This window comes from Tamandua tetradactyla, chromosome 16 (assembly GCF_023851605.1).
Source record: "Tamandua tetradactyla isolate mTamTet1 chromosome 16, mTamTet1.pri, whole genome shotgun sequence".
Taxonomy (NCBI): Eukaryota; Metazoa; Chordata; class Mammalia; order Pilosa; family Myrmecophagidae; genus Tamandua; species Tamandua tetradactyla.
The window spans coordinates 82,947,537-82,962,431 of record NC_135342.1 but is presented as its reverse complement, the minus strand read 5'-3'; the positions used below and the strand labels follow the sequence as shown (position 1 = coordinate 82,962,431).

Here is a 14,895-nt window from a genome sequence, read left to right as displayed (position 1 = left end):
TGCTCAAGGTCCTGTGAAGGAAACTGCTACTTGACTTTCACTGCCAAAGGCAGCCAGGCACTGGCACCCGGTAGGGGAAAGGAAGTGAGAAACAAATATTTTTCCTAACTTTTTAAAAGGTTAGACCTTTTAAAAGAAAAAGTCTAGACCTATACTAATTTGGGCAAATGTATTAACCACCCTACCTGGAAATTAACAAGTCTGATTTAATCAATATAAGGATGGATTTTTGATAATGTCTTCTTTTTACCCAACTAATAGCTGAATTCCTTTTTTATTTAAACTTTTCCTTCAGATTTTTCCCCCTTTTCCAAATAAATAAAAAAAATAAAGCCTTTGCCTCAGGACCTTTCTCTTTTCCACCTAGAGACTGCAACTTGGACAGTTCTGCAATCCCCTTGGACTCCAGCCTGCCTCGGGGCTGGCCAATGCCATGTACCCCAGGCTGGACCCCTGGTGGCACCCTTCCCCTGCCCTCTACAGAGAGAGAGGGCCTCCCGGTCCCACTGGGCTCGAAGCTCCTTGAGGGACTGCAGTGTGTGTGTGCACATGTGGGGGGGTCTGGGTCATGCCAGGAAAGTGACGGAGGCCGAGCGGTGTGGGTGCTCGGGGGGCCTGGGTAAGCCTCCTGGGGCGAGTTTAGGCTGGGTGTGTGCTCCTTTTCCAAGGGAAGGCAGTGACGACTGCTGGTTCAGAGAGGCCACCCCCCCAGGTGACTTCAAACTCACAGGAGACACCAGCAGGAAGCTGGGGGCTGCCAAAGGGAGAAGGGAGCGCCCCCTTCACTGACCGTCTCACGGGACCCGGGGGCCCTCCGAGGAGGGGGGGAGGGGCAGGAGGCAGTAGGGAACCGTCCCGACAATGACCTGGATCTGGAGCTGGAGCCGCTACAGCTGCTGCCGCTGCCGCTGCCGCTGCGGGTCCGCCTGTAACACAACCACACCGTGAGGCCGCCCAGGGCAGGGCCCAGTGGTCAAGCTCCCAACTCGCTGCTGACTGCGAAGTGGGCCCGGCTCTAACTCCTTGCAGACACAGCTTTCTCTCAAAACAGAGAACTGAGCAGTTCGGCCGGGCATGCTCCTCAGCACTGCCCCCTCCTCCAGGGAGGCCCAGCGAGCAGGGATGCTCAGGGCCCTGTATTGCCCTTGGGGCCTTCAGTCACTCTCACCCTAACTCAGCGCCCCCTCACCCCCCCCCCCCTCCAGGGAGGCCCAGCGAGCAGGGAAGCTCAGGGCCCTGTATTGCCCTTGGGGCCTTCAGTCACTCTCACCCTAACTCAGCGCCCCCTCACCGCCCCCCTCCTCCAGGGAGGCCCAGCGAGCAGGGAAGCTCAGGGCCCTGTATTGCCCTTGGGGCCTTCAGTCACTCTCACCCTAACTCAGCGCCCCCTCACCCCCCAGGGACTCCCTGAGGCTCCTGGGGTGTGTGAGAAAGGGCCATTTCTCCCACTGTGCTCGATGCAACCCCCCCCCCAACTCCTGGGGGTGCTCGTCGCAGTGGTCACAAAGACATGGAGGAACCCGAGGGTGGCGGGAGGCTGGTGTGCTCACCTCCTGGGGGGGCTTCTGGCTGGCCGCTCCTTCCTCCTGGCTTCCCGTGGCTCTCCTGGCTTGGTAGGCTCGGGCGCAGGAGCTGGGGTTTTGGTGGTCTGTGCTGGGGCTGGGGGCAGGGCCGGCTTCTTCAACGCCTTCTCGCTGTGAGACAGAGGGGCTCAAAGCCTGCAGGCCTGGGTGCTGCCCACACCTCAGGGCATGGCACCTGCCAGCTGGGGGGCCCAAGTGGCACCCCCACTTCTTGTCCAGGTGCACCTCTGTTCCCAGTGGAGCCAGCGTTACTGGGACTCCCAGGAGTCCTTGAGGCAGCCTAGGATTGTTTTCCTGCTTCAGGGTGTCCTGCAACCCCTGACAGACAAGGTGAGGACAGATCCCCTGGAGACTCCTGGGCCCAGGCACCCCCCCAGACCTCCTGACTCTCAAGCTCTGCAGTGGGCTCTCAGGGATTTTGAGCCCCACTCCATGTGAGGACCACGGTAAAGAAAACAGCTTTGCAGGCCGCTCTTTGCTGTCAGTGCCCGTGACCCTTGCCCTATCAGGGGACCCAGAAACCAGCAGACAGCATCAGGAGACACTCCTGGGTGAAGGGAACATCGCCCCAACCTGACAGTAAATCTAAAATCGTGTTCACTGAGTGAACCCAGAAACAAGTGCATTCTGTACAATTCCAGAATGCGCAGACTGACCGAAAGTGGCCACTGCAGGGGCTAGGGCGGGGTGGGGGTGAGGGTGAGGAACGAGGAATCCCCCCATGTGACTGGAAGGGGGCTGGCCACCAGGGTGGTTTTTTGTACGTCTGTTATGAGTGAAAGCGTGAGAGGTACCATTTAGACAGAGGCAGCTTATTGTCCAGAAAGTATATGCTCATTTTTAAATGATTTCAAAATGTCTCCGGGGCCAGTTTGTTGACTCTCTTGAGGCTGAGACGACCAGAGGCAGGGAACCGTCCAAGGCCTGCCACGTGGCAGGCACTGGCCACTGCTGCTGAAGAGACAACCAAGAGCAAAAGGTGCAGGGCTGGGGCCACTGCGCCCCCCGGCTGTCAGAAACAAGAACGAGCAGCTGCTCTTACAGACTCGGCCAAGCTGCAGGAGAAACGGCCCACCTTTCTCTCAGGAAAACTGAGACCTGGCGCTCTGTTCTGAAGTCTGCATCATGAGCCTTTCTGAACGTTCCTGACCGGTCCCAGGACTGCTGAGCCGCAGTCTTGTTATGAAAGGTCAATTCACAGGGGCAGCAGAGAAAGCAAACCCGCGTGAGCTTCTGTGGCAGCTGTGTCTAAGCTGCAGCCTCCAACCTGACTCAGGTGTGGGGCATGGTGATGGGGGGCAGGGGCTGTGGGAGTCTCACAGACTGTGGCACTCACCAAAACGGGGCCTAACGCTGGGACATCTCTCTGACACTTCACCGCCAAGGAGCGCAGGCCTACATGGCCTGGCTCAGAGGCCAGGGCTCTAGCCAGGAGCCTTTGGAGTGAGGCCCCTCCCCACACACCCTGTCCCCTCCTATCCTCGCCTACAGCTCTCACCAAATTCCTTCACCTCTTCGGTCACCAACAGAAGGTAGGAGGGAGGAGGAAGCGGGGAAAGAGAGGGAGGGGTGTCAGCTAGTAACTCCCGATGGCCTAGGACTTACCCTGCTTTCCCGGGAGGCGGAGCCAACTCCCCTTTATTTCGGACAGGAGGTCTGTGTGGGGAGGGCGTTGGAGATGGGGACGGGGACGAGGAGAAGGACCGGGACCTAGGAGTAAAGAGCAGTGTGAGGGGTGCCGAGGACCCCTCCTCAGCTCACGGAGACCACCACCACAGGCTGTTTGCCTCAGTGCTTTAGACTGTCCTTGAATCATCACCCAAGGGTAAACAGGAGAGGGGCGAGAGAGGCCCAGAGTATGTGCAGGAGGCGAGAGACATGGGCCCCTCTGGACCCCCAACTCTGTGCTCCCACACCTGGCAGTGGCGTCATCAGGCCCCAGGGCATCCTTAGGAAAAGGGCCACTTTTTCTTGTGCCGTGCTGCACAAGACCCAACACTCCTTGAAAGGGTCCCATCTGCTCCACTGGTTGTACCCTACTAAAAATGTTAACTCAACCGTCAGTTTCAACAGCTTCCATGACTTCTCAATGCTGCTTCTGAACCCTCTCGGCAACTACATCCTAAAAAGGGCATGCCTGCTAGCAAGGAGGCCGTGCATGTGGAGAAGTAAATGACAGCAAGACTGACTGATCAGAGAGGCAGCAGTGAAGGCCTTTACTCCAAGTATGACATCTGGGAACAATGCCTCCAGAAGGACCAGGAGTGCTGCACTGGGGCTGTGACCTACCCAGACCTTGGAGGGGCAATGGGACAGGGACAGGACCCAGGCTGAGGCAGGAGCTAAAGGATGTTGGACTATCGTGGAGGAAGCAGCCTAGATGGCATCCACCGTATCCCCCCTTCTACTTTTGGTCACCTGCTGGTCTGGGGCCATTTCCTCTCCCAGTGGAACCCTGGATAGGAAACACAAAGGAGAAGCATGCGGGAACAGGAAGGGGTTTTCCACACAGGCAGAGTGTAACCGAGAGGGATGATACCAGCTTCTCCTGGGGGCAGCCCAGGGTGGATGTGGAGTTATTCTGGACGTTTGTGTGTGTGCTGGGAAGATTATATGGGGAAAGAAAAGCATGTGAAAGACTAATGAAGACAAAAGAGAGCCTCCAAATTTTTCTTTTGACATTTTAACTATTGTCCCTCATCCAAATGACAACTAAGCATTGTCTAAAATTATCAACAACATCTGCCTGTTTCCAAGCGGGGAAGGAAACAATGCCTACATAACAGGCGGCCCAGCAGAGTGCCCAGCGGTGTGGGGAATGGTCTCCATTTGTGCTGTCCCCTACAGCAGCCACCAGCCCCGTGTGGCTACCGAGCACTCAGAATGCACATGGTGCCCATTTAAAACTTTAAATTTTATTTAATTCAAGTCTAAATGTAAAGAGCTACAAGGGGCTAGTGGTCCTGAGGCACTCTGGAGGGCATGGCCGACATGGTGCTGGCCTCTGATGGCCCCGTGTCCCATGTGAGCCTGCTGGCATGAAGCTGACCCCCACACTTCCAGACTGTCTTACATGGGAAGCCCGCACTGCTGTGGTTTCTGCTGTTTGCCATTTTGTCACATTATTCTTCCACAGAACTGACCATCAGACAGCCTTTGAAGCTGTTCTGAAAAGCACTGGACGCCTAGAAGGACAACCAGCAGACAGGAACCTGCCAAAACCGGAGGCAAGCCTGGCGCGGCCGGAGTGTGTTGGGATGTGTCCAGTTGACGGTACGTGCTGCCAGGGTCGCAAGGCCACCCCTCAGCCATGCTCACACGCCCCCCGTCCCAAGCAGAGTGCAAAGGAGGCAGGGACCAGGGACCACTGGCCTGGCGGACATACCTGGATCGACTGCCTGAGAACGAGCTGTGCCTGGAGGAGCGGCTGGAGTAGGAGCTGTAGGATGACGATCGAGAACGAGACCGGGACGAGCCAGAGCCAGAGTAGGATGAGGAGCGTGAGGACGACCTGGGGCACACAGAGGGGAAAGGGCACCTTCTCTCACCACCCTCGGCACCTCCAGCATCAGACCTTGGTCCTCCAGTGTCCACCTGAACAGAGGTGTGCACACGTGCGCGCCACCTGGACACGCATCGAGGCCAGACTCCCCCTGCCGTGCCTCTCTTCCTCGTATTTCATTTCTCTCCCGGCACGACTCCCCCTGCCACCCCAAGTACAGAGGATGCCTTCACAGAAAACAGTATGTGCTGTTCAGCTGAGGGAGATGCTCTCTAAGAACCAGCAGCCCCTGGGCTCTGACAACTACCAGTAACAGACGACAGGCAGGCGGGACACCCTGTGGCCTCTCTACCTCATTTCAACATAAAACACAAAACATTTGTTTGGGCAAAACCGGGAGACTGTGAGTGCCTTTAGAGAGGGAGCTTTGTATCTTGTTTTTTCTTTTTGGTTTCACTTTTTACTTTTCAAGGTGTAAGGAGACCAGTGGGCTCCACGCCCCCTGCACCCAGCTTCCTGTTATGCTAACAGCTTATATAACCATGGCACAAAGACTGGTTGGCATTTCACAGTTTTCCCGCCAGTGCCCCTTTTTCCCCAGGACCCAGCCCAGGGTTCCCGAGGGTCTTTGGTCCTCACATCTACTCGTCTCCTCAACCCATCTCAGCTCCCCACTCTGCCTTTCATGACCCGACCCTGTTGGGAAGCACTGATGACACCTGGCGTGACCCGACCCTGTTGGGAAGCACTGATGACACCTGGCGTGACCCGACCCTGTTGGGGAGCACTGACGATACCTGGCTTGACCCCTGACCCTGTTGGGGAGCACTGAGACACCTGGCGTGACCCGACCCTGTTGGGGAGCACTGATGATATCTGGCGTGACCCGACCCTGTTGGAGAGCACTGACGATACCTGGCTTGACCCCTGACCCTGTTGGGGAGCACTGAGACACCTGGCGTGACCCGACCCTGTTGGGGAGCACTGACGATACCTGGCGTGACCCCCGACCCTGTTGGGAAGCACTGACGACACCTGGCGTGATCCTCGACCTTGCTGGAGAGCACTGACGATACCTGGCTTGACCCCTGACCCTGTTGGGGAGCACTGAGACACCTGGCGTGGCGTGACCCGACCCTGTTGGGGAGCACTGACGATGCCTGGCGCTCTGTTCCCCAGAGGCCACAGACTGTGCAAGAACACCTCCATGGCGCTGTGCCCTCCTGGGCAGCTCTGAGGCTGGTGTGCCTCCTTTCTGGCACCATGGTGTCTGCTGAGTCTCCCGCCCCACTCTGCAACTGAAGAGAACCCGGCACGTCCTGCTTCCCACCGTCCATGCCACTCTGACCCCAGCATCGGGGGACGGCTCTCCCTGGGACCACTTTCCATCACTGAGGTGGCCTGAGAGACCTTCCATTTTTCTGTCCACTGTCCCTCCTGCCCCGTTTACTCCACCACTAGTTTTCGTCAGCACGGATGTGCATGCGGAGACTTTGCTCTGTGGGATGAAGGGGACGCTGGAGTTCGAGGTGTCTCAGGCCCCCCTGATGCCCCAGCCCTGGCAGAAGTCACTTCTCAGGAGCCTGGTTCCCTTCACAGACCAAGACCAGGCTCCTGGGCTGGGACCACTGACGAGGACACACACGCGGACCACCCGTGGAGGGCGCGCCGTGACCTCCACACCCCTCCACTGCACTGACACCTCTAGCTCTGGCCCAGCGCCATGGGACTCACCCCGGCCACCCCCGTGCTGCTCTGGCACTGGCGACTCGGCGTTCATGCTCTACAGTACACTGGTGTGTTTGTTCAGACCTAGTGGACGCGTCTAGACTGCAGGACCCCAATCCTAACTGCCACAGGGAGAAAGACTAACTGCACACAGGACCGCATGCAGCTCTCTGCCTGCAGCCCAACACTGCTGCCTCAGTGCTCCTTCCAAAGGCGCATGGGGGAGTTCTCCTCTGCGTGCTCCCCTCAGGGTGGTGACCCAACTCTGGCAGTGCAAGCAGCTCATCTGTCAGTGCTGGTGTCCCCCCAGGCCCCAGCCCAGGGTCCCCACATCGGCTGGTCTTTGTTTTGGGCCATGGGTCCCTTACATGGTTCTGAGCACCTGTCTTACTTGGCCCTGACTCTCCAGTCCTCCTTGTTACTGCGTAACTCTACGTAGAAGAAACAGACATCCTATTTAGTCCCACTGATCTCCCTGAGATCCCAATTCCTCTCAAGTCTGCCTTCCCCAGCAGGAACAAGCCTGACCAGCTGCCCCTGAATTCGACCTGGCGAGGACAAGCCAGTGGGATCAGAGTGACGGGGAGGTTCCGGCACCTGGTCCTTCCACGGCACTTACTAAACATGCAGACAAGCTGTTCTTCTTTACCTGGAGGAATTAGAGGCAGAGGCTGACGAGGCTGATGTTTTCCGACGTCTCCGTGCCCGACTAGGGGAGACCGACAGCCCAAGCTTCTTCTTAGGAGACTTAGATCGGCGCCAAGGGTCCTTCCACTCATCTGCTCGCTTCACCTGTGGGCCCACAGAGGCAGCCTCTTTCTTTGGTGGCTCAGCTTGACGGCTACAATCATAGATGCAAAGACGTTAGTGACTCTTGGGCCATCTCTGGTCCCAGCACCACGCTGCTGGGGGCAGGGAGCTATGAGGGGAGCTATTCGTGTCCAAACAGCACCTGAAGAACAAAGGACCACACACAAGCGAGTGACGGGTCCTCTCACAGCCTGTCTCCAACAAAATAAGCAGGGACTCCCTCTCTAAAACGTTTTCAGCTTAACTGTCTCTTCTTCAGGGAAGTATCCACGTTCCTCCTTCTGAGCACTTTCCCACTATGAGGTGCAGCTATTTATTTTGTGTCCGCCTTCCCCATTACACCACCACCCCTGGGAGAAACAGGGCATAGTCCTCCTCCCCTGACACTCAGCTCTCAAGCCTGCACACAGTAGGTGCAATACATAGTTATGCAATTAAAGAAGGATGGGGCACTTGTTTTCAAATGCAACACTCAGTATGAGAATTAACAGGCCAAGCCTTAAGCATGTTATTTATTCTCTGACTTATGTTCAAAGAGATTGGTTTAAAAGCACCCAGAAAACATTCTAACCCAATCTTGGGAAGGGGACTAAGGGGGGCCAACAAGAGAGACGAGAGGCACTGTGGTGTGTGGCCAGTGATGGGCTATCTGGGGTTGGCAGGGCAGAGACAGGAGAAGGCCTGCTGGGCACTGATGAGCCATCTGTCCCAAATCCCAAAGGGGAGCACTGCTGGAACTACAGAGGGCATACTGAGAACGAAAAAAAGGTGGAAAATCACAGACCTAACGGTGGGAGCTACACTGCCTATGTAGGTGCCAGCTGCCTGATGAGGCTTGAGAGGCTGGGGGCAGCCCAGGAGGCTCAGCCAGGAGCCCCAACAGCACTCGGGCAGCATGGGGGGAGGGGGTGTGGGGCTGAGAGGAAGCTGGGAAACGCAGTCTTGAATCGACGGCCCCTGTGTGCCCCTTCCCCAGAAGTTCATGGTGAAGAGAGGCTGCACAGTGCCTCTGCTGATCAGAAGGCAGCTCAGCACCATGCGGGTGACACCTACACTCTAAGAACATTTCACAGATCAAAACACACCTACTTACAACGAACAGAAAATTAGGGCCCCAGAACTAATAACAGAACAGTTTAATTTTAGTTATTCATAGTTAGAAAAACTGAGAACATAAATGCCCAATATAACGGTATCTGCTGATCCTGTGGTAACCTTTTTTTAGAAATTAGAAAACGATAAATTCACTAAAAAATTTTTTGGAAAATATATATCTGCTCCCCATCTCTCTGTTTCCCGCATTCTGTCTCCCATGGTGAGTGCACACGTGCACTCACATGCACACTGTGGGCACTCGGTGGGCAGTCCGATGGCACTGGGGGGACTTTTTCCATGTTCTACTACCATGCAAAAACCCAGTGTCAGAGTTTATATAACCTAACTATCTCTATACTTAAGTCGTTTCTAACTTAAAATACACTGCATTAACATGACACTTTCAGATACAAATCTTAACGGAGATCAAATTTTTTTTAGAGCAAATTCCTAACAAGTGGAATTCATGGGTCCCTTTCAAAGTAGGTGAACTTCTAAGGGTTCACGGGACATTGGCTGATTTCCCTTAGAGTCAAAACAGGCCATGACCATGGAGGCTGCCCATTCTCCCTCACTCTCAATACTGCCGGTTCCTGGACTATGATCTAAAATCCAGAAGCAGCCAAAGACAGAAACAAATGAACCCCCAAATTCTGGCAGCTGTAAAAATAAAAAGCAGTCTCTTATTTGTATCAATAAGAATATATAATTTTTAAAATGGCAACTCTGATGACTGGCAAGGCTTACGTTTTTCTGGGTTTTTTATCCACTTGTCTTTTTTGTTGTTGTCTGTTCTTGCTCTTTGCCGGTTTTCTAAGTTCTTTGTATATTAATGATTATAACACCTTTACTATATTGTATTTTTTTCTGGGTTATTTGCTTTGGATTTTGGTTGTGGTGGTGTTTGACACACCTAGTCAAATACTCCATTTTCTTCCTGTTGTGGAGTCTCTCTTCTTTAATTTGCTTTTAGGACTTAGAAAGCCCTTCTCCATTGCTCAGTCATGTTCACCTATATTTTACTTTTAGTTCATTCAGAATATCTTTCTTTACTAACCCCACCCTAGTTCACCTGGAATCCGTCTTAGGACATGGTGTGATGGGAGAACCTACCCCCCACCCCCACCCTATTTGTTGTTGCTAGAATTTCATTAAACTTACTAATTGTATTCCTCATCTATACGAGTCTTCTTTTGTGGGTGTCAGTAAAGGTTTTTAGTTTTCTTCAGAAAGGTCCTGCCTTTTTTTTTTAGTTTAGCTACTGTGTTATTGCAAATGGGATTCTCTACAGCCAGCATTTGTTTGATAGCTAGCTTTACCATGAACCAGCATCTAGTATATTACATGATGAAATAGAAAGACCATAGCCTATTCCTGCATTTATAAACAACAAACCAGCAAGAACCATGCTGAATGCTGGCTAAGAACATTTAAAACTGCCCCGAGGGCACATCAAATTGGGGCTGTACATCCCTGCATCTCCGCCAAATCCCCGAGAAAGACACTGCCACATAAATGTATCCTCCTGGAAAAGTTAAGCCAGGAAGTCCGTGAAAACCTGGCTGACAATTCCAGCCAGCCACAGGCTGACATAGTTGCTTTCCTCTTTATACTTATGTTAAAATTCTCATCCCAAACCTCAACAGAACTCAGTTCTCATTAGTCATTGTCAGGATGGCCCAGCCCTGCCATACGGGGTAAAAATCAGAGCATAGATGCTGGATGCACAGCCAAAGAGGCTGCCCTGGTCTCCCCAATCTGTCCTCACCAGGCAGACTCTCTGACTCACTTACGGTATAAGACTATCGATTTCAAAATGAACTGGTTTCCACAGCAGGGCAGAGCCAAGCCTACAACAGTCTCTCATTTTTCTGGCTTCTGCTACCCACAGGCCTGACCCCTCTCACCACCCCTGAGCCAGCCCCTCGCACATTTAGAGAGAGCTGGTGCCATCTTCATGCTCAAGGGGCTGGTTTCCAGTCCCATGAAACCAGCAGCTGCCAGTAGGCAGTGCCAGGCCGTTTCCCACAGTATGCCCACCACGGGCTCTGAGAAGATCTCAGGATGCGGCTACAGGATGATCTTTACTTTCAGCTCAATTTCCACAGTGACTCACTTTGACAGGAGATTCTGGGGTTCAATTTATGGCAAAGATGTAAAATTTCCTCTTAAAATGCATGTAAGTTTAAAATGTGAAAATATTTTAAAAATTTAAATAAAGAAATAGGATAGGTGGTACCTGCCTAGAGAAAGTCACACAGGTAGCAACTAAACCAGGCATGTCTGGGTCAGTGTGGGAGCTGTCCGTTCTGCAGACAGCCACTGTCTAATGCTGATGAGTTGGGCCCCAAGGTCCTCCCTCTCCTCAGCTCTCTGCAAAAATGCTTTCAGACTTGGATGCAGAGTGTGAATCATCAATTTAATGGCAGGTGTTTGGGGAAGAATGACCGAGTGATTAATTAATAAACACTTCACTTTCAAAATTCTGTCTGGGAAAAATGCTCATACAATGCTGCATGGGGGCCGGGGTGGGGGTCACAAGACTGAGTACAAGCAGTCTTTCACTTTTTGAGTGAACAAACAAAAAGCAAGTCCCCAGATGGAAACAGCACATTGGCTCTAGAGTCTTTCCTTCCTTCCTTTCACCTTTGTGCACCCCAGAAAGGGCAAGCTTTAATCCTGAACCAATTCTGTGGGGCGGCCTTCTTTCAATCCTGACTCAGTACTGTAGGGCAGAAACTTTTGATTAGATGTGACACAACCCAACTGTGGCTGCGACCTTTTGATTAGACAGAGATGTAACTACTCACTCTGGGTGGGTTTTGATTAGCTTACTGAAGTACTCCTAAATGTAGTCCTTTGGGCTGTATTTTGAAAAGTTGGAAAGATTTTAGTTATAAACCAACGAAAAAACAAGGAATAGTTTATTTCTCTAACAGTCTGACCTCGATATGATTTAGAATCAGGAGAGAAATGGCCTAAGAATGGCTCTATGAAAAAGAACATTGTACTAAAGTTAGAGTTGTTCTGCAAAAGAACAAAAAAGGGATGAGATGTTGTATGTTCAACCCTTCATCTCACCCTTTGACCTTGTCATCCTTTATTTCAGAAGACTTTTTGTTGTCACTTTGTTAAGAAAAGAACCAAATATTGTTTCACAGTAACCCATTTTTCTGTTTAGCACACTATTCAAACCTGACAATTTTTGACATTTTGCCCTCTCCAAAAGGAACCCCAAAGGACATGGAAGTGTTCGGGAGGTTTTACAATGATTAAAAGGCATTTTCTATCCTTTTGTTAAATTTTTATGGGTGAAATGTTATTCATACATGGAGAGATTGTGTAAAATTCCTGAAGACTTGACAATGTCTCACTGTCCCTGCTGTATCGCGATCATGACCTGCATGGTGTCGGACAATGGTGTGATGTTGCTGGTCATGGTTTTAGTTATTCTTTACAGGTCATGGAACAACCACATTTACTTGTCAGTTACACTACTTTGTTCTAGTGCCTCGCTAGAAGTGTATGTGGTCAGCTCCAAGTCAGAACTTCATCTTCAACCAAAAGGGACTTTAACAGAGAAGCAAGGCAAGTATGTCAATTATGTTCTATCCATTAATTAGCATAACCCTGGTAAACATGTAAAGGTGAGACAAAACTCCTGTATGGTTTGTGTCTGATGACCCCAATGCAAGTCAAATGTTTTTATTTCTAGAAATAGGTTCATTTAGGAAATGCTTATAAGAAAATTAGTGCCTAGACTGTAAGCCTGTGGAGTAGTCACACTTACTCCTGAGCTCTGTTATTTCTAATTTCTAAACTATGAGAGGCTGTGCTCTTCGTGTATAACCCAGTATGTCCTTTGGGGTTCCTTTTGGAGAGGGCAAAATGTCAAAAATTGTCAGGTTTGAATAGTGTGCTAAACAGAAAAATGGATTACTGTGAAACAATATTTGGTTCTTTTCTTAACAAAGTGACAACAAAAAGTCTTCTGAAATAAAGGATGACAAGGTCAAAGGGTGAGACAAAGGATTGAACACACAGCATCTCATCCCTGGTGCTCTTCGTGTATAACCCAGTAGTTCCCTGGGCCTCTGGGAACTCCCTTCCCTGGGCCTCTGGGAACTCCCTTCCCCAGAGTACTAGAGAAGCAACGGCACCCCAGCCAGCAACTGTGAGAACAGCTGGAGACTTCAATTAGGGATGTAAGTGAGGCTCACCTGGTTAGGACCTGTGCTGGTTTGGAAGGATGTGTGTCCCCTAGAAAAGCCACATTTTAATCAAAATCCCATTTCATAAAGGTAGAATAATCCCTATTCAATACTGTATGTCTAAAATTGTAACCAGATCCATCTCCCTGGATGATGTGATTAGTTGTTAAACTGGATTAGCGGACAACATGTCTCCACCCATTTGGGAGGGTCCTGATTAGTTTATCGGAGTCCTATAAATGAGGAGACATTTGGAGAATGGGCGATTCTGAGAGAGCAGAGCAGAATGACATAGCCACGAGAAGCAGAGTCCACCAGCCAATGACCTCTGGAGAAAAAGAAGGAAAATGCCTCCTGGGGAGCTTCGTGAAGGGAAGCCAGGAGAGAAAGCTAGCAGATGACGCCATGTTTGCCATGTGCCCTTCCAGCCGAGAGAGAAACCCTGAACTTCATCGGCCTTCTTGAACCAAGGTATCTTTCCCTGGATGGATGCCTTAGATTGGACATTTCTATAGACTTGTTTTAATTGGAACATTTTCTCGGCCTTAGAACTGTAAACTAGCAACTCATTAAATTTCCCCTTTTAAAAGCCATTCCATTTCTGATATATTGCATTTCAGCAGCCAGCAAACTAGAACAGGACCAAAATAAATCAGAATAGAGGGTAAAAGATATCTTCTAATTTGAAAACTTTAAATTCTGTGTAAGACCAAAGGAGGAGAGATCTATTTTGCCCAAAATCTAAATTTCCTGTGGTACACTATCTAATTTGACCTGTTTGGCCAGTTTATGTTAACTACCTAAATCACCTTTATGTGGCATGGAACCCAGAATAGGGAATGAGATTTTAGTATTCTGCAAAAGTTGATAAAATATCCTGGTTTATTTCAAAGTTGTTTTGGGCATAATATGAAAAAGTACTTGCAAGGTCCCTTGAGGGACTAGGGGAAAAAGTGTGGAACTATCAAACCTCCTCACCTGAGGAATTCCTGCTATTCTTTTAGGCAACAGGATCCCTCAATTTAATAAGCCAAGCCCACGATCTTGAAGTCCGCTCCTATGAAATTTATTTCTGTAATGGCAAAACTAAGCTTGCCTATAGTTAATGCTTAAGATTCACCCCCAAAGAACTTCTTTTGTTGCTCAGATGGGATCTCTCTTCCTTCAAGCCAAATTCTACAAATAAACTCACTATCATCCCCCTTTGTGGGTCATGAATTCCAGGAGTAAATTTCCCTGACCCCATGGGATTAGAATGGATTTGTGATATAAACGGGGAAAATAAATCAAATTTCTGTGATTAAGAGAGTTCAAATAGAATCAGGAGATCATTCTAGAGGTTACTCTGATGAAAGTCTCAGCCAGATACAGCCAACAGTATTCCTGAATCTATAAAAGTCATTTATTTAAACCTATAATTTTCAATTTACTTATTAAGTTTACTTTTCAGAGACTTAAAATCTCCAGATTGTTCCTATACCAGTTAAGCCCTGAAACCCAGAGGTACTGGCCTCTCCAAGAATGATAGCCAGTTTTATTCCTCTTCCCCATAATGATAATGCCCCTTTTCAGCATGAAGAAGTTCTAGTGGTCACCACCCAGATAGCCCTCAAGATTGAGGGATGGACAAAAATAAAAGGGAGCAACTATATCAGATAAATTAAAAAGTAACAAATGATTATGATTACTGAATCATTACACAGATATTTTTCTTTCTATATTGTAGAACAGGCAGAAGTTAATACCTGAAATTACTGAAACTCAACCAGTCTCATCCTTGTTTATTCTTACTTAGTTATTCTAGCTTAGTCTTAGCCCTGTTTATACCTATTATTGTAATTTTAACAACTCCATCCCCCCTTGCTTGAATCCATAAAGCCCTGCCAGGACTTAGACTTGGTGAGTCAGATTTGGGGCCGATACCATCTGCTCTCCTTGTAGCATTAAACTCTTTCTCTGTTTGAAA

General features: G+C 50.2%; 1 protein-coding gene across 6 annotated transcripts in view; it reads right to left on the bottom strand.

Moving 5' to 3' along the window:
* ZC3H18 (zinc finger CCCH-type containing 18) overlaps positions 1 to 14,895 on the bottom strand; it is a 55,177-nt gene that overhangs the window by 3,999 nt on the left and 36,283 nt on the right. For all 6 annotated transcript variants that reach the window (XM_077133264.1, XM_077133265.1, XM_077133262.1 and 3 more), the window contains 5 exons: positions 7,463 to 7,654; positions 4,969 to 5,094; positions 3,189 to 3,293; positions 1,551 to 1,694; positions 867 to 926 (listed from right to left, as the gene is read on the bottom strand). In XM_077133264.1, the coding sequence (XP_076989379.1) occupies positions 867 to 926; positions 1,551 to 1,694; positions 3,189 to 3,293; positions 4,969 to 5,094; positions 7,463 to 7,654 (627 nt within the window). The remainder of the gene's footprint in view (positions 1 to 866; positions 927 to 1,550; positions 1,695 to 3,188; positions 3,294 to 4,968; positions 5,095 to 7,462; positions 7,655 to 14,895) is intronic.